A 22,588-nucleotide genomic window follows, 5' to 3' on the forward strand; every position below is an offset into this window, starting at 1 on the left:
AAACCAGATATTTGTCAAGGTTGGGGACAGGGATCTGGAAGGATGTTCTGTGTTCATCAGCAAGGACTGATGGAGACGGGGACATCTCCCCTACCCCTCTGCAGCCACCAGCACCTGCCTGGGCTCCGTGTGTCCCATCACAATCAGAGCCCCCGGCACCAGGGCCATAATGATGCTGTGTGCCCTGCTCTGGGGGTGGGAAGGTAAGGGCAGAAGTGGCAACCAGGTGGCAGTAAGCACAAGGGGGATGTGTTAGTGCTCATTACAGAGGCTGGAGCTTTTTAACACTGCACAGACCCACCTGTCCCACCCCAGGTGGTGGTGGTGTTAAAGCAGCGTATCTCCTAATGCCTGCTTCTTTTACCCCATGGAGGTATTGCCCCCCAGTACCAGTAAGGACAACTGCAGGAAGCTGGCATCCAGGCTGGCCCAGGGAGGTGTGGGAAGTGGGTAAGCTAGCAAGATCCATCTCAGGGAGCAACGTAGGGAAGAGAATGATTGAGGACAGCTGAGTATGAGCCTGTGTGCTGCCTTGGGGTGTGGAAAGAGAGCGGGTGAATGTGGCAGAGCCTGGGGATCTGGGCTGGGGTTTGGGAAGGGCTGCCCAGGATGGTGGCTGTTGCAGGAGTGCTCATGCCCCAGTTTCCTTGGGGCATCTTTGTGCCAGCTTCTGCTGTGTGCTTAGCGCTGTGACTGCTCTGTGAAGGTGGTAGCACCTCCCAGTCTCAGCGGTGTTGGACACTTCTGATAAGAACATCAGTTTCCTTTCACTTCCCAGAGTGTTTTACAGCAGCCGAGAACCCTGCTGTACGCCTCTGTAATGGATTTTTCTCTTGCAATTTCCTATCCTTATTGCTTCTTGAGGTGTGGACACATCAGAGATAAGATCCTTAACTTCTGGGCAGGCCAAGGGGCTGATCAGACAGACGATTACTGCTGCTGTCTCCTTCATCCCTGCAGCACCTGCTCTGATGGCACTGTCTTGGACGGCAAAGTGAGGTTCAGAAGCACATTCCTCTCCCCACCTAGCTCTTTATGCTAGAAAACATACAAGAAGGCCTGATCTCCCTAAACTAATGGTGAAACTGAGCCTGTGACTGAATAGCTCTTGCAAATTTTTGCAAAGGAACCTAAAATGCACAATGAAAGGAGTACATCTTCCAGGAAAAAAAAAAATCAACACATCTGGAAAGCGCTGCATGTACCTTTTTTTTTATTTTCAAATATATATATATATATATTACATCACTTTAAAACAGAATATTTGTGAAAGAAATGCAGAAGAAATTTGTGGTAAAAGCAAGCCACCATGTTCCACACAGCCCCTTTGTCTGTCCTTTAAAGCTGGTCTGGTCTGCAGGCAGCTCCTTCTGCCTGCCCCTGGCACAACCTGTGGCCTGCCTCCTCCCTCTCCTCCTCCTCCTCCCACTGGAAAGAAAAGGTGTTCACCAGCCCCTTCCCACCCCTCCAGAGTCAGTGCAAGGAATGCTTTTCTGCTCCATCATGTACCCCGTCTTCTTCCTGAGCAGGGCTTCCTGGAGGGGTACAGAAAGGAGCTGGGGAGGGAGCTGTGTGGAGCATTGTGCGCTATGCTGCTGCCAGAAAGGTGAGGAAGAGTGAATAGAGACAGCGTGGCTTCAAGTATATGCATAAACCTATCACACAGAGCTTCACAGAAAGCTGCCACCAGTCCTGATCGCAAAGACACTGGTCTCTCTGGGGCAGCGGTCCTCGGAGCCTGAACCCTGCTGTTCCCTGCGTTTGGCAGGGAGGGTTTGGGCTGTTGGCTCACAGCATGAGGAACAGCCACAAGTGAGGGGATGTGCTGACAAGCAAGCTGATAGCTCAGGCAGCTTCCTCCATTCAGGAGAAAAGAGCTGGGGTGGAGGGGGAATACACCATGCCCTCAGACTAAACTCATTAAATGAGATGCTCTTCCTCCAGCTTCTCACACCCTTTTTACAGACCCATTATTACCAATACGAATTAAATCTCCCTGCCCACTCACAAACACACACTTCAAATTGAAGGAAGAATTTTCTGTCTGGGCAACTCTGTGTCACTTAGCACCGCCTCTGGGCTGCCTCTGGCACAAAAGAAATACCCACCAGAAAAGCCCCAATTTCCTCTCTGAAATCCTTCATGCGCAGGGACCCAGCAGAGAGGGACTGGGAACAGCATCATGGAGCACGTGGCCTTGACCTTGATCGGCAGCCCTGGCTCGCACCCGTTTCCAACACCTCCAGCCCTGGGGGCTGGAACCACTGCCTGCAACCCTCGTTGCTGCTTCTAGGGTGCACCTAAGCCTTCACCGGGCACCACGATGCTGAAACCATCCCATGTAACAGGGCTGGGTGGAGAAGGGAAGCAGCAGGAGCCTTCAGTTCCTTTCCCTACCCGGTATAGAGTCAGGCAGGCGCAGGTGCTAGCCGGTACAGGTATCACAGAGAGCCAGACCTTCCCGAAATACAGCCCTGGCTTGGGTCACTGCTAGACAAATGCCACATCTGCTCCAGCTGCTATGTCACCACCAAACCCTGCAGCGATTCAGTTGTCTTTGACAGGGGCTGAAACTTTCCTTCTCACCCGTTCGAGCCAGTGAACAATCCCCTCCTTGTGAGCAACCAGAGCTGAGCCTTCTGCTCTCCTGCTTTTCTTTTCCAGCTGAGGGTTTCCTCTCCCTGCTTCTCTTGCTCACTGGGGAAGAAACCAAAGCTTTGGGGGCAGCCACGCCCCAATAGCACCATAGTGGCTAGGAAGGTGACAACAGGGAGAGCCTGCCAACCAGTGCATTACGTGGGCTTCTTTTCATACAGGGTATCAGGTTGCTGTTTAAACACAGCTTACACTGCTTAAAAATATTGATCAGGTCTTTATCCTTCCAGAAGGAACTGATTGATTCAACCTTTCAGGGAACATTTGGGGTTATTCTGAGATTTCTTTTTTTTTATTATTATTTTTTTTTTCTTCCTTAGAGCTCTTACTTCTGTAGTAGGGATGCACATTTTGGTAAAAAAGGGCTCCTGACACTTCCAGCCTGAGCTAAAGCTGCCTGCACGTAGCCCAGGTGCCCTGCGGTGCCTCAGCCAGGCCCTTCCCTGAACTCCGCCTTGTGGGGCTTTGAGGTAGATTCCTGCTGCAGCTCTTCAGAGGGCCCACCGGCCCTGCAAAGAGCATCTGCTGGGGAGGACAAAGCCTTCTCACCTTATTCTGCCTTGGGTCCAGCAGCCCCAGCCCATCCTGCTCCCAGCAGCGGTCAGGCCCCGGCCCAGCCATGTCTGCCCTTGCTGTGTGCCAGGGCCTGGTGTGCGGCACAGCTCTGGGGGCACAAACCACCCGTCACCTGGCCAAAGAGGGGGCCTGGAAGTAGGATTTTCCCCCCCGTGGGAGTTCAGCACCCAGGTGGCTGTGGCTGCAGTGCTGTGGCCATCCAGTGACGGGACGCAGTACTACAGAGCAGCCACCCATTCACGTTCCCACTTTGAGCCTGTCTGCTCAGCCATGGTGCCAGGAAAGCTGGGAGAGGTGAGAGCAGAGTGAGACGACGTGCTGATACCCTGAGGCAATCCTCCCTGCAAATCCCCTGAGGAAATAGCTAAAACGGAAACTTCCCTTTGTACAGCACCTACGTCAGAAGTTCCCTTCTCAGTCCTGGTATCACAGACTTTACTAAGGATTGATCATCTACCATAAAGCTGAAAAATTGCCTTTATTTAAATGGCCTTACGTCTGAATGTGGTTTGCAGGGTGAAACCCCTTCTCTGGAATATGAGAATAAATTACAAGCAGCATGACTTTCTGTACTAGCAGAAGTACTCCAATCTGTTAGAGTTCTTGGAGTGTGTCAGTAAAGTAGTGAATAAAAGTTGATGTACTGTTTTCTTTCCAAGGCCCTCTGGAAAAAGTCCTGCTGGAGACATAACCAAATCAGACAACTACAGGACCGTGGCAGGTCAATAACGTGACTGATTAAGAGAAAAGGAAAATAACAATTATCAGTTCATTTTCGCTGTGGCAAAAAAGCTCCATCTGGTGGTGTTTTCACCCAGAAAAAGAAGGTAAGCTGGGGGGAGAGGAAACTGCAGATGATAACACTAGGTTGTTCAGAGTGGTTCGTGCCAGAGAAGAGTCAGGAAATCTCAAGATCTGCTCAAGACAATTGAACAGGTGGCAGGATGGTAAATGAAGCTGTGTGTGGATAAATGCAAAGAAGTGCACTTGCAAGGGGACAGATAAACTACAGGGAGGTCAAGCTGCTCACAGAGCATGAGCATAGCTGCAAAACCTGGGCACAGACAAACCACTGCAGGCTTGTGCTGCTCAGCACATACGTATTACAAAGAAAGCAACCCAAACAGATATATAGCAGAAGAATATTATAGTAAATATTTTAATGCCTTTTTAGGGAATACAGTCCAGGACACTCCACCAGGGATTGGGATACTGCAGAAAGTGATGGGCACAGAAAGACTGATATGGAAAGAGGCCAAAAAGTTTGCTATTCTTTCGTTAAAAAAAGAAAAGGAACTTGAGGGACATAAGTGATACAAAATTATGGCTGGTCCTGCGCTAAGCTGCAAGGAGGAAGGCTGCCAGGTGTCCTCTGTCTGTACTTTGACAGGACACAAAGTCCCAAGGGAGAGACATTGAGGAAAAAATCTACCTGAAGACAAAGGTAGGAAGTAATGACACGGTGAGGTGATAGAGGAAGGTTTTAAAAACACGACAGCCAGGTGTCTGCCAGGAACACCTTTGGTACAGTGGGGCAAAAGGGCTGCTCCCTCTGCCCCCAGTTTGCCCACCCCAGTGACCCTAGGCAGGGCTGTGGGTGAGCTGGGTGAGCCCTGCCACAGTGACCCCCCTGCCATGGGGATGAGCCAGAGCAAGGGCAGTTGTGGTCCCCCAGCCCATTTTGCTGTAGCAAAGCCAGGCAAGGTCCCGCCATTATGGGGCAGCCCCAGTGGGTAGAGGGCTCAGGCTGCTTATGCCTGTGGTGCTGCTCCAGCCCCGGGGTCCCTCTGTGACAGGAGAGGAGCTCAGGCACGGGTCCGTGGCTCATTTCCTACCTCCGAGGTCCTCCTGGCTCCCTCCCCCAGCTGGCTGAGCTGCTCTAGGAGCTCAGTGATGCTGGAATGGCTCAGACAGGGCCAGTCACAGTTTCAAGCCTTATAGTCACCTGGAGTAAAAAGAACAGATGGAACTAAACCATGCAATCTGCACTGGGATGCTCTCCCTATTTTGCAAAAGTCAGAAAGATTGGAGATTGAGCAGCACCTGCTTGGGTCCTTGCCTCCCCCAAAACTCATGTTCAAGCATTAGTCAAGAACAAGGTCAAATCCTTTGCTGAAAAAGCCATGGGTTACCAGGGCAGCGTGCTGTACCCTGCTGTCCCCATAGCCCCAACGTGGCAGCCCTAGCTCAAAGAGGACATAACAAACAGCCTGTGCAGGGGTGAGATGCAACCAGTGCCTCCCAGTGAGAGCAAGGGAACCAACTGGTTGTACTGGGGCTGCTCACGTGCCAGCGTGCAGTGTGCTGGATGGAAGCAGCCAGCAGACTGGAGGGAGGGCAGGCTGCCTGCACACCCCCGAGTCACCACCCCACAGCTTTTTAGTGTTTGGAAACCTGCTGCTTCCCAAGGCCTGCTGGCATGCAGCCTCTGAACTCCTGCAATGGCTGGGGTGCAGGGCAGCAAGGCATGACTGCGGCCCTGAGACCAGCATCGGCCATGGGATGCTGCAGGTTTGGGCTCTGGGCTGGGGCAGGGGAAGTCTGCCTGTGCCAGCACTGCTGGCTGCTGCCATCGATTGTCAGATAATAGGTTGTGCTCCTGTCACCATGTTCCTTTAAAAATGGGAAGGGGTTGCTTGCTAAAAGGAAAGGGAAAGCTCAAGTATTTGGGCTTAGGAGCATGGGGAAGGTGAAAGCAAGCACCACATGTCTTTCTAACGCTGGCTCACCCCTCCAGGGACTTATAACCAATGCTCGGAGCAACCAAGGCTGGAATCCCTCTTTGAATGCAAATCTGGGCTAGAGCCAGCAGCAATGGGGGAGCTCTGTGCCTACCCCATGGAGTGTCTTAGGAACAGCACAGAGTGGAAGAGACATAAGACACATGCACAGATACGCCCGCGCCCGCATGATCGCAACAATGCTTTTGTTCCTCCAGAGGAGCCTGTTTTCCTGCCTCCCTGTTGCGGGCTACTGGGGTCACGGTGATGCTCTGTCCTCAGCACAGTGAGGCTTAAAACAGCCAACAAAGTCAAACCTTCCCCCCCCCACTGCCTCTCTCTGTAGCTCCTGGTGGCATCGCTGCAGGTGGCAGAGACCCTGCATCTTGCAGCAGGAGGGTCACAGGTCCAAGCTGCGCTCTCTCTCCCCCAGAAGTTCCTCAAATCGCCCCCCTCTCCTGGGAGACGTCAATGCAGGACAGAGGTTTGAGAGAGAGCTTGGCTGGACCCCCCAGTCTCTGCCCCCACGTCGGTCAGGGCCTGAAGAAGCGTCGTACCACTAAATGCCCCACCATCACCAGGGCCACCACCGCCAGCATGTACTTCATGTAAACATTGTCCAGATCGAGTGCAGCCACCTGACGGGAAACAGAGAGTTATCAGGGGGCGTTAGACCTGCCTGCACCCTGCCTGGGCCGGCCTCCTGCTCTGCCCACGCTGCCGGCCCCACCAACCTCAGCTGCACCTCGGAGCCCATCAGCCTCCCATTGCCCCACAGGTCCCCCAGGGCACAAGCCGTGACCCCCCTGGCTCACCCATCCTCCCTGCTGGGCGATCCACTGGGCGATGCGGTTGCGCAGCATGAACTCCGTCACGTAGCGGGCGATGCGGCGGAGGAAGCCTGTTATGCCGTGCTGGTAGACGTGGATGGCCATGCAGTAGCCGAAGCCCAGCAGCGCGATCACCCGGCCCCAGTTAATGCCGCTTTCAAACAGGCTGAAACGAAGCCGATAGGTTTGGTTAAATTGCCCCCAAAAACTGCTGAGGCTGGCTCGCCTCCCTAGTCCTTGAGGCGCATCCCTGCCACCTGGGCAAAGCCGTAATTTTGTGGCCAAGCAACACGTGGCCACCAATAACCTGATGTGCTGTCAGAGCAGAGCAACCACAGCCTCGGCCACAGACACTGACACAGACACCCCAGCCAGGTGGATTGGGGATGTTGTAGGAAAAAAAGGAAGCTTCCAAACCCTGCACACACAGCTACAGGCTCTGAATATCTGAACTGATTCCACCTTGGGATGGCTGTGGCTGTCCTGTCACCCTCCTGCCCATTCCATCGTTCCCTCAGGTCTGCACCCAAATACAGGGGCATGCTGGCTCCTGTGAAGAAGCTCCTGAGCTACGTGGGTTTTCACAAGCCAGGGGGTTAACCCCAGCAAGCTGGAGCAGGTGCCACTTTAAGTTGGCTGTAGGCTGCAGCAAACTCCGAAGCTGCTGCACATGCAGCTGGGAGCAGGAACAGCAGCCCAAGTACACCACAGCATCCCAGGCAGAAGGAACAGGATTTTCCCTTTTCCTGCACACACCCCTCCCAGACCTACAGCTGACCTCGCCTTCAGCTGATGCTCCCAAGGGCTGTGGGGCTCCAAAATACATCTAAGTTGTGTCCTAGTGTTCCTGATCCCAGTTTCAGCTGCTGTGGGCACAAATCTGCCATGTGCAGGTTTGGCACTGATTTACTTAGATGTTTTTTTTTCCTACTTGCTTACCTTGCTGGAAAACAAGAAAAGAAAAATAAAATCAAAAATAAATAAAAAAAAAATAAGAAGGGGAAAAAGAAAAGTAAGTGCTGCGTTTTAACCTGGTGCTGCCCCAGCTGTCCCTGCACAGCTGAAGGGAGCTCTCCTCTCTGCAGAGCCGGTCTAGGAGGGCGAGGGAAGGAACCACGAGGACACAGGTAGCACAGAGAGAGGGACAGAGGTTAATTTACCTGTTTGCGGTGCGTTAACCGCCTCAGGGTGGCAAAGCGGTGAAAACAGCGCAGCTTGGCTTCCCAAGGAGAGGGGAGCAGGAAGAGGACAGAAGAGAGGCAGTTAGACAACACACACCGAGCAGAGGGTGCGCGGGGACGGGTCTGCACCGCAGGAGCTGCCAGAGCCCGGGGCCAGAACCCAGAAAAGCCCTGCCAGGGGTCTTCTGCAGGACCCTGGGCAAACCCTTAAATGTGCACGGGGTCTTGGTTTTCCTATGGACAAAATGCAGGGAGAGGGGTGAGGACTGAGCCCCTCAAGGCACAGTTGGAGCATCCGCAGCCACCTCGGTGGAGCCGGCGTAATGCTGCAGAGTAAGGTGCCTCAGGACACAGACATGAGTCTGCATCTGGTGCATTCAGGGCAAAAAGTTATCCAGGTGTTTGCATCTCAGTCCTCATCCCGTTGCTGTGCTTGAAGTGGGAAAGCTGGGCACGCGTTGCCTGCACCAGACAACTGCAGGCTTTTGGGGCATCCCAACATCTGGAGCCAGCCCCATCCTGCTCCAGCCGGACACCACCATGGGCAGCAAGCGCCTGCCCTTCCCCAGGGCTGTGTTTTCTTTGTGTCCTTCAAAAGCTTGGCCCTCCAGGACTTCCAGCCGCCAGCCAGGCAGTGCTGGGACCAGCAGCAGCTATGCCTTGGTCTGGGGTTGGTTGTACACCTGGATGGGAGCTGGGACGTTTGCTTGGCCCCACTTCCCAGCCACTTTCCCCAGACTTTCTGCCCCCAGACAGCTTGAACAAGGACCACCGCTGCATGGCCGAGGGGATAATGTGTGAAGACTGTGCCAGCAGGAGCAAGAGCAGAGGCAGAAAACGCAGGAACCTTCATGGTGAGCTTGGACAAAGCTCAAGGCAGGGATGTGGATGGAGTTTGAACCAACAGAGTCTGTGTACTGCAGCAGGGGTGGCTGCTCTGGGCTGGGGGACAAGGTCTCAATGGGCTGCACTGCACCCAGCGGGACCTTTCCATCCCTGCCCTCCTCCAGGAGAAGGTTTCCTGCCTGCACCAAGGGCGCTGGCACCTTACCTGGAGGCAATCTTGATGAAGTAATCGTAGGCATTCTCCTTGGTGAGCTGCAAGGATTTCAGCATGTAGCGAAACTCAGCGTCGTACCGCTTGTTAATGTCATCGCCGATGATGGCCAGGCGCCTCCCCACCAGGCTCCCGGTACTGCCCAGGGGAAAAATGGCATTACAACAGACAGGCCAGGCTTCCCAGTAAGACCAGAAGCAGGTCTATAACGGAGCCTGGCCTGGGGCAGGGTAGAGGGATGTGTGTGCACTTGGTGCCTGAGTTTTACCTGCCCAGGTCTTGCTGGATCTCCGCAATCTCCGGGTCCAAGGGCACTTCTTCCCCGCTCTCTTCTCTCTCCTGTTGGTAGCGGTAGAAGGCATAGCTCCGAAACACCTCCTCGGTTTCCTGAGCCACCTGGTCTTCTGAGAGAGACAAGGGGAAGAAAAGTCAAGGGGGCAGCTCACCTGCTCGCTTTCCCCAAGTTGGAAAGGGATCACACCTTCGTTTCCAGCCTGAATTTGTGCTGGCCTGCTCAAACATCTTCTTTCTCCACGTGCATCCTTGGCGGTGCCCTCCCATCGCAGTCTGCATCCTTCCCCTCACCCTGTGGCCCTGCGTCTCATCCCCAGCCCCTCTCCCTTGGATGAACACCCAAATGGTGCTCACATTTCGGGCGGTCGCTGCTCTCAGCAGCCAGCCAAGCCCTCTGCCAGGGGTCTGCACAGCATTTCAGGAATCCCCAGAACGTGACAAACGCAGCCAAGTTTGCCTCTTCCCTTGCAGTTGCAGGGTTGGGGTTCACAGCTATAAGTGAACAGCAGAAAGTAACGCAAAAGCAATCCAACATGGATCAGTTCTCAGAAAGCTCATTTCGATGCCAGACTTGAATCTTGGAGGGGCACGGACCACATTTGGATCCTTTTTTTTGTCCAGACACAGGACTATCGCCGCACACATTGCTGACATTCAAGCTCTCCCCACGTGGCAGCACCTCTCTGTAAGGGAACTGCTCAGCAGAGATAAATTCAGGAATCCTGGACCCAGACCCCAAGAGGCAAAGCTCAATCAGTGCAGAAAAGCCTCTCTCAGCAAACAACGCAGGGTTGTTTCTATTTAAATGCCACCCATGATCGTGCCCTTGCGTGGCATCAGCAATGACACAGTGACCAAAGGTTAAACTGGTCATTTTGGAATAACTGATAATAATTTGGCTGATTCAATCACTCACTGCCAGTCTCACCTACACCCATCAGCGACGAGGCCAGGGGAGGGTTTGTGCCTTGTGCATGGGCTGCCGGCAGGAACAGAAAGATGAGTTTTTCAAATAACTCAGAAACCATACACCAAAAAGGTGGCTCCTTATCTTGCACTGACAAGCAGACAAACAGCCCAGCGAGGGGTCTGAACACAGCCGTGTGCGGACCCCCAGGCCCTGCGCTTTGTTAATGAACCCATGTGGAGGCAACGAGCCCTGGGCACGGAGAGGTTCTGGGCTGTGAGCTGGTGCTTGTGCTGGGTTTGGGTGCCGCAGCTTCCTTCCCTTGCTCTCGTAAACAAGCAGGGTTTGGCACGCCAGCTATTTGGGGTTCAGCGGGGGCAGGCACCCAGGCAGTCACGTCACCGGCTCTGACAGTGCGCGCGAAAACCGAGCTCAGGCAGGAAATGAGTCAGGAGCAAGTAGCAGCGGCAAACCTGCGCCATCTGGATGCTGCTCGGGCTCAAGAACTGCACGTGGGGCATGGGGACAGATCCTTCGAGAAGAGGGCAGCACCTCTTCTGTGCACCCTGTGCTGGTCGGGGATGGGAAAGGGTCTTGTTGCAGCTGGGACCTGGAGCAGGGAGCCCCCAGTAGGCGTCCCAGTCCAAAGGTACCATGGTGACCGATACCTTATCTCACGCACTGCATAGCTCCTGGGGAAAGTACCTGGTCTGTCACAGGGTGTCTCTGATTAGAGCTTGGTTTCAGCTACCCCGGGGAATGTATTCTGGCTGGAGGAACACTCAGGCTTACAGCACTAGTTTAGCAGCCCAGGATTTGGGGGAACCAGCTCTGAAGTCCAGTTAATGCACTTCTTCCCAATTTCTTTTCTAAGTCACAAAATATGTACGGGACAGAAATACCACGGGCACATCCACAAAATCTGTAGGGGACCAAAATAGCATGGCACATCTGTAAAACCTATAGGGGACTGAAATACCACGAGCACATCCACAAAATGTAAGGGACAGAAATACCATGTGCACACCACAGATTCACAGACATTAAACGAGGTGCAAAGCACTGCGCCCAGTTAAAGCAGCAGCAGGACAGCAGGACCCCACAGACCTGCGGCTTTAGGTGATGGTTTTCAAGGTGCATTGGGAGCACACAACCATCAGGCAAACCTGCACCAGCAAGCGGGGCAGCTCGTTGCAGCAAACCCAGCCAAAACCCGGCCCCAGCATCCCGGCACATCCACCCACCAGCCTGTGTGCATGGTTTTCTGGCCACTTGCATTCCCAACACAGCGATGCTACGGGATGGTGACATCTCCATGGCCCCTGCGCAGCCCCTGGGAGATGGACCCAGCCCTGGGTAGGGTGGTGCAGGGACAGCAGAGGACCTGTTGGGCGGAGACTTGGGTTACAGGGTGTTTGGGCTGTGTAAATAAAGGGGAAGGGAAGTGACAAGCCCCGCTGGCTGTGTTTTCAGGGGACTGTTTTTTGTTTTGCGGGAGCAGGTTTATTTGGCGGTAAACAAATCCAACCTTACTAGGAGCCAAGCACGGAGCAGTAAGCAGAAAACGAAACTGACTGAGTCACAGTTTCAGTGAGAGGCAGAGTAAACAAACTGCAAGAACAAAAGAGGAAATAAGCGTACCCAAAAATCCCTGCTTTTAACTATCCCAGGCACTACTTTTAGTAACATGAGGACAGGAGGATGTGCCCCTTTTTCTCCCATATGCTGACCTGCAGCACCTACTGGGACCACCTCTGGGTGTCCCCCACTGGAAGAACGAGGCTCTGGCTCGGGACTTGCCACGTGGATGCTCAGGACCAGCAGTGCAGAGCAGGCTGGAGCTCCTCCTGCATCTCTGGGCTCCTGGGGCAGTACCAGGGGGCTCGGCATCAGGCAGACCCCGTGCTGCAGGGGAGGACTCTGCTCCGCTTCCCTTTTGCCAAGTGGTGACCCCATCACGCTCGGTCCCCAGCACCCAGGCCAGACCTGCTCCAAGAGCAGCCCCTCGCCTGGATTCTGCTTTCTTTCTCACTGTTCCTCTCTCCCAGGGTGCAGCTGGTAAAAATTATCAGCCTCAAAAAAATCACCCCTCAGATGTCATTACAACTTAACAGCCCCGCTACAGGCTCCAATAGTGACAGATGCAACCTGGCAGCGTCCCTTTTGAGCTCAGGAGATGGGCAATAACCACAGTAGCTGTCCGCACAGAGACTGATATCCAACTGGGAAACATCGGCTGGATCCCAAGGGAGAAGACAGCTCAAGGGACCAAGAACAGTCCCTGGAGGTTTTTGCTTTGAGGGGTTGCAGTTGCAATTCAGGTGTGGGACAAACAGCATCTGCATTAAAGGAATTAAGCCAGCTTCCACCAGGCCAGGCAGCACCTTGTGTAACCTACCCCTGTCATCAGCAATGCCATCTAGGATCAAAGGCTGATCAGCTTAAAAATGCATCGTGCTGGCATAACCCTGCATCGCTCGAGATCAGAGCTTCCAGACAGGTGAATGAAAAACTGCCTTCCCCAGAGTCATCTGCTCAGTACAAAGCAACTCCCCTTGCTCTGTTCTTTACAGAAAATATCTTCCCACCCAAAAGAGGAGCGAGATCCTCAAACAGCCACCACACAGACCTACTGGGCAAACGCCATTGGTTTTAGGATTGAAATTTCTCTATTGATTAGGGAGATTTTCTGGTCCAGATCCTGGACTGGAGTCAAGGAACCTGCTTTAATTCAGGGGGTGCCACCCCAGCAGGGGCTGGGGGCCACTGCATGGTCTTGCTCGGGTACTTTGCTGCCCAAGCTGAGACCTGCCCCATATTTGCTGATCTCTGGGACTGCAAACGGAGGCAGGGCCCCGTGCTTGGTGGGATGCCTGAGATGGGTGGGCATCAGCTCTGGCCCAACAATGTTTTTAGAAGTGATTTTTTGGAACATCCTTTTCAGGCAGGAATAAAGGAGCCATAAGGCACTTCCAGAGCAGGGCTATTCCCTTGTGTAGCCATAAGAAGGATGACTTTTTTTTTTTTAAATGGAAATCTCATATTGAAGGGAGATGCAGTTCAACAGGGAAATCCAATACTCAATGTCTGTTTGTGCTGGAGATGGGACCTGCAGGGGCACCAGAGCAAAGAAAAGAAGGTTCAAAAAATTTCAGTTGCTCTACAGAAACTATGAGAGCCTGGGCTTAAACAGGTCACTTTTTTTTCTACTCATTTTGCAGGTGGTCTTGGAGATGAAGACATGGAGCTACTCACATCCTCCTGTCCTCATGACTAACCTCTCCGAGCAACTATTTATCAATTCATCATTTCTTTCGCATGCGATGTCAAGTCCACGGCTAAGATAAACAACTAGGGACCAAGCCGTACACCTCTCCGAGTTTGTTATGTGAGTATTAAGCACACAAACAAATGAGAAAGCCCGGGTAATCAGAGTAAGAGAGCAGTTGCCAGTTTAGCACTGCAAACTCTGAGTCAGATGGCTGGGTTTTCCAGGCACAACCCTGACACAGCAGACATCCTCACAGAGCCTTGTTCCAAATCTCTGTCCACTTCCCTAGCAGCAGAAGCAGATATAGCACCTACACCTTTCTCAGCAAAGCGCTTTGGGATTCCAGCTGATGTGGCCCATACAGGAGCTAAGTGTGACTGCACAGATAGTATTTGCACTTGTCCTTCTTCACTGTAGGGGCGGTAAGCTGCATTTTGCACAACTACGTGCAGGTGTGAGGACAGCCATGTCCATGGGATGTCCCCCGGCATGGGATGTCCCCCTGACCTGAGCCTTAGTGTAGTTATCCCAACCATTCCCAGAGCTGTGCGCACACCCTGGCAACATGTCTGAACAGGGAAGTGCCACCAGCCCCATTTTACAGATGGGAAATGAAGTAGGGCAAGGTTAACGAGTTCGTTCTCTGAATTAGGAACTCCACTTCCTGAGCTCAGCTTAGTACTGTTGGTGCTGGGCCTCCCAGCCCTCCTGCAATGTTTGCTCCCCTTTGCGTGACTGTTCATGAATTACATTGTTCCTCCTCTTCATCACACACTGCCACAAGGCTCCTGCCTTCATCTACAAAACCCTAAAAATACGAGAAGCGTGGGTTGCAACCCAGCCTCGCAGAAACACCAGCATCTGGTCCCTACCCTAAGCAAGGCCTGGTAGAACAAGGGATCAGGACAACGCTCAAATCCTTGACCAGCAGAGAAATCCCTTTGCTCCCTATGCATCCAAAGACAAATAAACAAGGCAAGCAAGCCCTAAATGAAAACCAGGCTTAATACCTGGTGACAAAAGCTTTCTTCCACCCAGTAGTCCCATAGCACGCGTTGTTGGAAGCTGCACATTTTTGCTGCCACCTGAGTCCATGTGGCTTCTCCCGAAGAGGTACAGAGGGATCCTCCGAATTCCAGGTGGACCCCCGATTTTTGGGAAACAGATGGGTGCCAGTATTGCCAGTAAGTGTTTGCAAATGTACAGGAAGTGTGACTGTAAAACTGTGTGGTTAGAGTTCAGGGCCCAATCCTCTCGCAGGTTTTCACATCAGCATCTCATAGGCCTCAACAGGAAATCAGCATACGTAAACAACTGCTCTAATTTATTTATTTTTATGCCTTGTAGACTTTGGTAAGGGAAGGACAGTTGTGTTTTTTTTTTTTTTTGTTTTTTTTTTTTCCCTCCTCTAATGTGTTCAAGCAGGATCCAGAACAAATGGTACTCCGAGATGGAGAAGAGCCTGGCCTGTACCAGAATACAAACAACATAACCAGGCCCATAAACCAGCTCTGAGCTGGATCTGGACTCGGATACATAAACAGTTAGCTATAACTTCTAATCTCCAGTATTGACAGAGCAGCAGTGACTCAGCCTTATTTACAAGTCCACCTGCAAAACAGGTTAAGAAGCCACCTGCGTTGAACACCTCACTGTGCAGCGGTATTTTATCAGCTGGGGACAAAACGGGAGCCGAGGCTTTTCCCAGCTTCCTTTCGGTCCAGTTCCCAGTTTCACCCATCAGCAGGCAATGCAATCACACCTTCTGCTGGGCTCAGGATGCATGGGGAATGGGAGGCACCGCTTCTTGCCCTTCCTAACCCCAAACTTGTTGTCACCGCCCTGACACAGCAGGGACCCGACTTGGTCCGGCAGCCGATGCTGCACCACTGAAACCGCTCAGCACAGCACGTTCTCCTGCCTGCTTTAAACCTCAAGTACCTTTCGCTCGCTTGTGTTGGCGGAAGGGAAAGTAAATGACACCCAGCACCTGTGGCACATTGAGCAGCCAGCTGGGGCAATTCACCCCACGCCCAAACCTCCATGCCTGCACCCAGCTGGCAGCAGACCCCAGCTCTCAGCAGCTCCCTGCACGCTGTTTGCTGCATGCTTTGCAAGCCCCCTTGCTGCCCACTGTGCTAGCCCAATACCAAGCATCTCCCAAAAGCTCCGAGTGTGTGAACTCAGGAGTTCAGTTCTGCATAGATGGACGGAGCTGACTTCTTATCCCAGCCCTGCAAAGCCCTTGGAAGAGTGAAAAACCATCTTTTCAAAGAAACACAGCAGGAAAAAAAAACAAGCAAACAAACTAGAAAACCACAGCTGAATGAATATGCTTCCTGCCCCAGCCCCGAATAGCACACCCCCCTTTTTACCTGAATTGAGCTCTTGTGACAGTCTGCGCCCATTGCTGCCCCGGCGTCCGTGGGCCCTCGGTGGGTCTCCGTCGTTCCCTGAGGCCATCGCAGAGATGCTGGGGAGGATCAGCTTTACCTGGAGAGGGGACAGACAGGACGTGAGCCAGGGTATGGCCCATCAGCAGTCACACTGGAGACCTCTTGCTCCTTCCCACACCTCTCAGGTCAGCATCACGGAGCCCCTTTGGCTGAGTCAAGGGCTCAGAGAAGCACGGCTTGCTTTTATCTCCACGAGCAGCCTGGCTCCTCCCTTCCCTGCACTTGCTCCCTCACGGTCACACCGAGTCCTTTGGCTAGATTTCTCCTCTCTTTCCATCATGATGTTTGCAGACAGTAATATGCGACAATGGGAAAGTCACCCAGTGCCCTACCCCGCTTCCCCACCCTTGCTGGAAACCTACTGGCTGTCCCATGACCCAGAAAGTGCTTCTCCAGCCCAAACAACGGCATCACCTGCAGCAGCTTCACACTGGGAAGAAAAGCAAAACCCCAGCACCAAGGGCTGCAGGGCTGCCGGGTGCTGAGCCACTGCATTCCCACTGCAGCAAGCCTGAGCCATGGCCATGACTGCTCAAGAGCAAACCAAGTTGTGACCACAGCCCCAGCAACAATGCCAATTCCCCTCTGCAAGCACCTCTGGCTCGTTTTCCACAATTTCTGCCAGTCTCTCTTTTCCTATACCCAGATTCCCTAACTTCCCATTCCTCATGTCTTCCCAGCTCCTCTCTGAATAAGAAAATTAAACCAAGTGTCCATCTCCAGCTGCTCCCGAGCTTCAGAGGCAACCTAAAACCATACCTGTCTTTAGGGCTCTGCAAATTTCTCAGCAGCTGCTTTTACCCCCTGCTCATCACACTGACATCACCTCTGGTTTGTGCAGAGAAGGAAGTGAGGCCGCCTGCTCAGGTCGGGGTTAGATCACGGCGGCGGCTTGCCTTTTGTTCAGCATGCCGGTACATGTTCCCAAGCCAGGCCTTCTAATAGGGCTGTGCTGGTGGGTTTTTCTGATTTGCACCAGCTTTAAATTTGTGAGGACACACTGACACACAAAAGTTTAAATCATATTCTGGCCAAAAATAAATAATGAAAAAAAATGTGCTGGTTGCAGATAAATAACCACCTACGTCAAGCTTAGAAGTGCAACACCTGGGCCAAGCTTACAGCCTCACATTGATTATTCAGAAGAGAAAAACAGAGATCATAAAACAGATCGTGAAGTGAGGTATCCAGCCAGGGTGGGATGAGGGGCTGGAAATGCAAAGTTTATCAGCCTGGCTTCGAAAGCCCTCACGTATTTGCATATCTGCAGCCAGGGACTCTGAGCCCTGGTGACACACAGATGGAGGTGCTGTTTTTTCCTACACGCATCCGAGGACAGGATTTCCCTTTTCCTCCCCGACCTCGTACATCGCCATCCAAGGAAAAGCAGAAAACATGCTGAGGACCAGAGGTGGAGGCCGGGGGCAGCAGGGAGGCCAGGCTTTGGAGCAGAGGAGGGACGGACACGGCGCGGGCAGCTCAGCGAGCGCCTGGAGCAGCCAACGCACGCTCAGTGAGGCTGAAGTCGCAGCCCACCTCCCATATGAAGGCTTCAAAGGGAAGCAAGAGCAGACTGGGAGCAGTTCTCTGTCCGTGTGTGAGTAACCAAAGCAGGAGGAATTTCTTCCGTGCCTCGCAGTTCTGCAGCCCAAGGCTGCGCTGAGCACAGTGCTGGTCGTGGATGCGCCCAGCCGGAGTTTAATCGCCTCTGGAGCTTTTACAGCACGGGCTGTTGATGCAGCCGGCCGTATTCACGTGGCCTCTGCCCAAACCTCAGCCACCAAGAACCATGAATTTCTGATGTGGCTCCGACTGCTCCATCTGAAGGATGTCTGGGGGAACACCCAACTCCGGAGCCTGTGCCGCAGCTGACTCATGTGTTGCTCCGCACTTGTTGTCTGCCAAAGCCTTTGGAAGTGAGTGTTGCAAGCTGCGACTGGGGCCATAGAGGAACTTTCATTTTCAGTTTCCCTCTTAATATAGTTTCTTGCAGCGCTTTCTTCTCTCACACTGCGGGGTACCGCAGCCCTCCTGCGCACATCTGGGACCAGTGGCCACATCCCTGTCCCCTGCGTGTGCCGAGGGGCTACAACCCACTGCCAGATGGGACCCAAAAGTCCCACTCCTGCAAACTAAATGAATTTCTGAGCTAGCTGGCTGCCCGCCTCTGCTGGGGCCAGTGCCTCAGCCCAGCCCCTCCGGTACCCAGAGCCCTCGTTCCTCCTGCTTCCTGGTTGTTGCCCTTTGGTTTGCCCCATTCCCTTTGGTTATGAGAATGCTGTGCCAGGAGAGAGCAGGGAGGGTGTGAAGGAGGATTACGACACCCAGATGCTTAAAGACAGCCCAAGGCAGCAGAAAATGAAGGTCCTCCAGGGCTTGGGACACAGGGCTCAGGAAAAGGCACGGGGAGGCTGCAGGGCACTAGGAGCGGTGTTTAACCAGGGGACAATTCACCTCCACCCTGACTTTTTGCTCTTGTAGGAGGCCACAAAGGGTTAAAAGGAGCAGATAGCACCTGAGCTGTGGATTTAGCAACACCTCTGACATGGCACAGGAGCCTTATCTTTATTAATGAGCACGTGCCAAAGGATCGGCCTTCCTGCAGGCTTTCCTCGTAAAAAGACCTTTGCCTCAACTGTTCCTGGGTTCGCCCTCCCTCACTCTGCTCTAAGGTCTCTGGCACGCTTCCTGAGCACCCCCAGGACGTGCCCATCGCTCAACTTCTCCCAGCTTTTCTACCAAAGGACAGTGCCCGGGCAGCAGGGAAATGCTGGGGCCAGCCCAGCAAGGGAGGCCGATTTGTGGGGTGCAGGAGGGCAGGGGACCCGCAGGAACAGGGGGGGAGCAGCCCCAGCCTCCCGACACATTATGAAAATCTCGTTCCAGGAAATGCATGGAGTGTCCCCTGGGAGAAGCATTTCACATGCCTGGCCCCCAGCCCATGCAGCGACCCCACCAAAAAGCAAGCGGCAGCAGGACCAGAGGACCCCAACCCCTGCTCGTTCAGTGCAGGGCCCCCTCCCCCCCCGGAGAGAGCAAATGGGGGAAGTTCGCCCAGTTTTGTGCTTTCCTGTGCCCACCCAGCCCTTGAGCCTCACAGCAGCAGCTGTTGGGGATGGGGACCTTGCAGCCACCCCCCCGTGTCCTGGTGGTGCTGAGCAGGAAACCATGCAGCTGAGCCCATGGGGCCACACGTGTGATGCCCGGGGCTGAGGTCACGGCTTGGAATGGAGCTGGCCTGATGTCACCACGGTCCCCAGCCTGGCATGGCACGGCTCTTGTCATCGATGGCCCTGAAAAACCCCTCTGCCCCACGCCTCCCAGCACCCTAGGCTCAGCATGGGGGTGCCGGGAGGGCTGTCACTGCTGTGGCCTCACGAGTGAAGAAACAGGGGAGGAGAAAAAAAAAAAAAGAAAAAAAAAAAAGAGAGAGGAGGGGGAAAAGCGCAAAAAAAAAATGGAGCAAACATCGCCAAAAGAGGCAATGTTTGCTCTTTGGGGCAACACTCGGCACGGAGCGAGACCTTTCAGCCCTGACCCGGAGACCACTGCCCGCTGCATTCCGCTGTGTAGTTCAAATCTCCCGCACCAGAAAAGTGCAGGATGAGGCCCTGGGGCTCTGTCCCCCCCCCCCTCCCAACCCCCTCCCACCTCCCTAGGGTCCCCCCGGTGCATTTCAACCCCCCTCAACCCCCGGCAGCGCTCAGCAGCCCCGGCCCAGGGGGGGAGGGGGGGGAGTTGGAAGGAGCATCCAGGCGGAGGCTGGGGGGGTCCCCGCTACTCACCGGCTCCCGGCGGGGTCCAGGGGGGCCGGGGGGGGTCCCGGGGAGCCCTAACGCATCCCTCCGGGGAGCTGCCCCATCCCCGCCGCTCCCTTCCTGCCTCCTCCCCGGAGCGCAGCGGCGCGGCGCGGGGGAAGGAAGCGAGCAGGGCCGGGGAGGAGGAGGGAAAAGAAGAAGAGAGACCGAAAAAAAAAAAAAAAATTAGAAACCCAACCCCAGACCATAGATGCAGAAGCGGAGCCGGGCAGGGCTCAGCTCAGCTCCCTCTAGAGGCGCCCTCCCCGGCCGGAGCGTGGGAAAGGGGCTGCGGCAGCGCTGGGAGCAGCGCCGTGCACCCAGGGGATGCTCCTAGGGGGTCTGGGGAAATTTGGGGGAACCCCCCCGGCTGGGGGCACCCCCCGGCTGCGGGATACCCGGGGAGGTTCTCTGGGTGCTGAGCCCAGCGGTGCAGGGGCGGTGCGATGCACCTCGGCACCGTTTGCTGTGATTCCCTGGGTGTCTGCATCCCCTGTGGTCTCCAGTGTGTTTTATTTTTGGCTTTTGGGAAGGCTGCTGGCTCGCTCTCTGTTGGGTTCTCCTGGCAGGTAGGAGCAGGAGCTGCCTTAAAGCCCTCAGGCCATTTCAGGTTTCCAGGAAGAAGCTTCTTTTTTGGACCACCAGGCCAAAAGGGTCAGTGGTGGTGGAGGTGCCTCGCACCTGGGAAAACTGAAATCCACTGAGATCAGAAAAAAAAAAAAACAAAAAAAAAAAACAAAAAAAAAAAACCAACAAACAAACACAGGGCAGCTGGAGGAAAGGGCGATATTCACCCTAGAGAGCAAGATAGCTCTGCAGGGGGTGGCTATTTGTCTCGGCCCCAAAGCTGCCCCAGCTTCTTCCCTTCCCCCAGGAGGCTGCCAAGGGCTTCACTGCTGGGGCTGTGAGCTGCCAGATAAGCAGGGGTTTGGGGCCAGTTTGAATGCCTGATTGCTAATTATCCAATTACTTGTCTGCCCCATGGTAGGAGCACTGCTTGTGCCCTGTGGGATGTTCTTTGCCCAGGGGAGCAGAATGAAAGGATTTGATGAATCCCTGCTTGAGCTTCACTGGGGAAGCAGCCCCCAGATGCAGGGGGCACAGCCCTGGCTCCAGAGCTGCCCTCACCCCCTGGGCACCAGCGAAGAGCTGGGGGAAGCGATGAATGCCTGTGGTGACCTAGGGGACCAAGGGCCAGGAGAGCTGTGCCTGCTCAGAAATGGCTTTTTGGGGTATAAGACCATAACCATGGAGCAGAGGAAGGTGAGGCAGCAGCTAACGGGGCCTGTCCCCATCAGCCTGGCAGGCAGGGGTCTGCCATCCTCCCAGAGAAACACCCGGACCTGGGGGTCTCGAGGCCTCACCATCAACCTTCGTCCTGTGATGGCTTTTCTTGTGCACAGCTGGCATTGTCTGTGCCTAGTTTCAGCCTATACACCAGGCACTGCAGGGGATGAATCCTGTACAGGTGGACCCTGCACTTGTCTCACTGCAACACTGCCTCAACCTGGGTTGTTCCTCAGTTCACCACCGTTTCAGATTTGCCGTCCCTCATTTGTATTACCTCACTAGAAGGCAGTGCGGTGAGAGCTTTTGCAAAAGGGGATCTCATCTAAAATTCTTCTTCCTCGTGGCAAACCATTTTTCTTCCACCTCAAGTTCATTGCATGATGCCTCTGTGGCATGGCTGTTGAAACCAGCTGGGAAAGTGGTACTTGGCGAGCATCAGGTAGCCGTGATCTTCCAAACTGAATAAATCTAATTGTGCTGAGCAGGGAAAACTGAGAAATAAGCTGTGCAGAAGGCTGGGACAAATCGTCTGTGTCCACAGCAAAGGGGCTGTGGGGGCTGAGCTCTCAGTGGGGAGCAGGCACTTGGGCTGCAGGTGCTGCAATGTCTGCAAACGGCTGCTGGAGAGTGTTAAAGAGGGGAGAAACATTGGGGACAACAGGGAAATCGGTGTGAAAGCACTAGCTCTGCTATGGGAACGGCTGATATGGGCATTGGGAAATGGTGGTGGTAAGAATTTAGGGGATCATTTGACACGTGGTCTAAACTCCTGCTTCGTATTGCCGTGCTTTTAAGATGTAGAAGCACTGGGGAAGAAGTTCCAAGCTGGCTTTGTGGCTGCAGATACAGACGTGAAAATTTCCTGGCTTCCTACAGCCCCTCTTGCTGGGGTAAGCACAAAGGTGCAGAACAGCCTCACAAGGAGCCTCTGGTTTGAGGACTTGTGGCGTTTTTAGGGAGTGATTTCACCGACTGGCTGATGCGGCCTAAACCTGGGCTGCTGCTGGCAAGGGGGCTGCAGCGAGCTGTGCCTTCCCGGCCCTCCTCTTGCCCCACGGAGAGCAAGGGGCTGATGAGATGGGGCGAATTTTGCAGCGAGGAGGGCTGCAAACTGTGCTTTGTGGGAACCCTGCCCTGCCTGGCCGCCTGAGCCGGGTGATGGCAGAGGAAAGGAAGCAGGAGGACGCAGCTGGGGTGGGGGGAGAATCTCGGTTTCAACTGATCATGATGACATGGCAGTTTTAGATGAGTTCAGCAGGGGGGAAACCCTTCTGGCAGCCTGTGCTTGTGGGCTAGCTGACGGGTAGCAGATCCACGGGTGAGCAGATGCTGGCAAAGCCAGCCAGGAGAAACTCTTGAGCACAGAGGCAAAACCAAACTCCACCCAGCGAACTGCCCCGAGGGCCTCACTACACCCGTGGAGAAAGCTTTGTGCCGGTGGCACTGCAGCTACAGCACGGCTCTGCCAAGTACAGGAACTTTGCAGAGACATCATGCCCCTGCCTGTGATCCCAGCCCTAGGAAAACTCTGAAGCTGTGCCTGAGTGCCCAAGG

At 54.1% G+C, this 22,588-nt stretch overlaps 1 protein-coding gene across 2 annotated transcripts; it reads right to left on the minus strand.

Annotated features, from left to right (window-relative positions):
- Positions 1 to 1,196: 1,196 nt before the first annotated feature.
- On the minus strand, positions 1,197 to 19,898 carry BAK1 (BCL2 antagonist/killer 1). Of its 2 annotated transcripts, none has more exons than XM_027445075.3 (6): positions 19,733 to 19,898; positions 15,867 to 15,984; positions 9,288 to 9,423; positions 9,014 to 9,157; positions 6,767 to 6,947; positions 1,197 to 6,589 (listed from the first exon to the last, which is right to left on the minus strand). In XM_027445075.3, the coding sequence occupies exons 2-6, from the start codon at positions 15,952 to 15,954 to the stop codon at positions 6,485 to 6,487; spliced, it is 654 nt and encodes a 217-aa protein (XP_027300876.1). In that variant the 5' UTR covers positions 15,955 to 15,984; positions 19,733 to 19,898; the 3' UTR covers positions 1,197 to 6,484. The 2 variants fall into 2 exon arrangements, with proteins under 2 accessions (XP_027300876.1, XP_005026887.2); XM_005026830.6 differs by lacking the exon at positions 19,733 to 19,898 and adding an exon at positions 16,066 to 16,087.
- Between the last annotated feature and the right edge of the window lie 2,690 nt (positions 19,899 to 22,588).

The sequence above is a fragment of the Anas platyrhynchos genome, chromosome 27 (genome assembly GCF_047663525.1).
Source record: "Anas platyrhynchos isolate ZD024472 breed Pekin duck chromosome 27, IASCAAS_PekinDuck_T2T, whole genome shotgun sequence".
Lineage (NCBI taxonomy): Eukaryota > Metazoa > Chordata > Aves > Anseriformes > Anatidae > Anas > Anas platyrhynchos.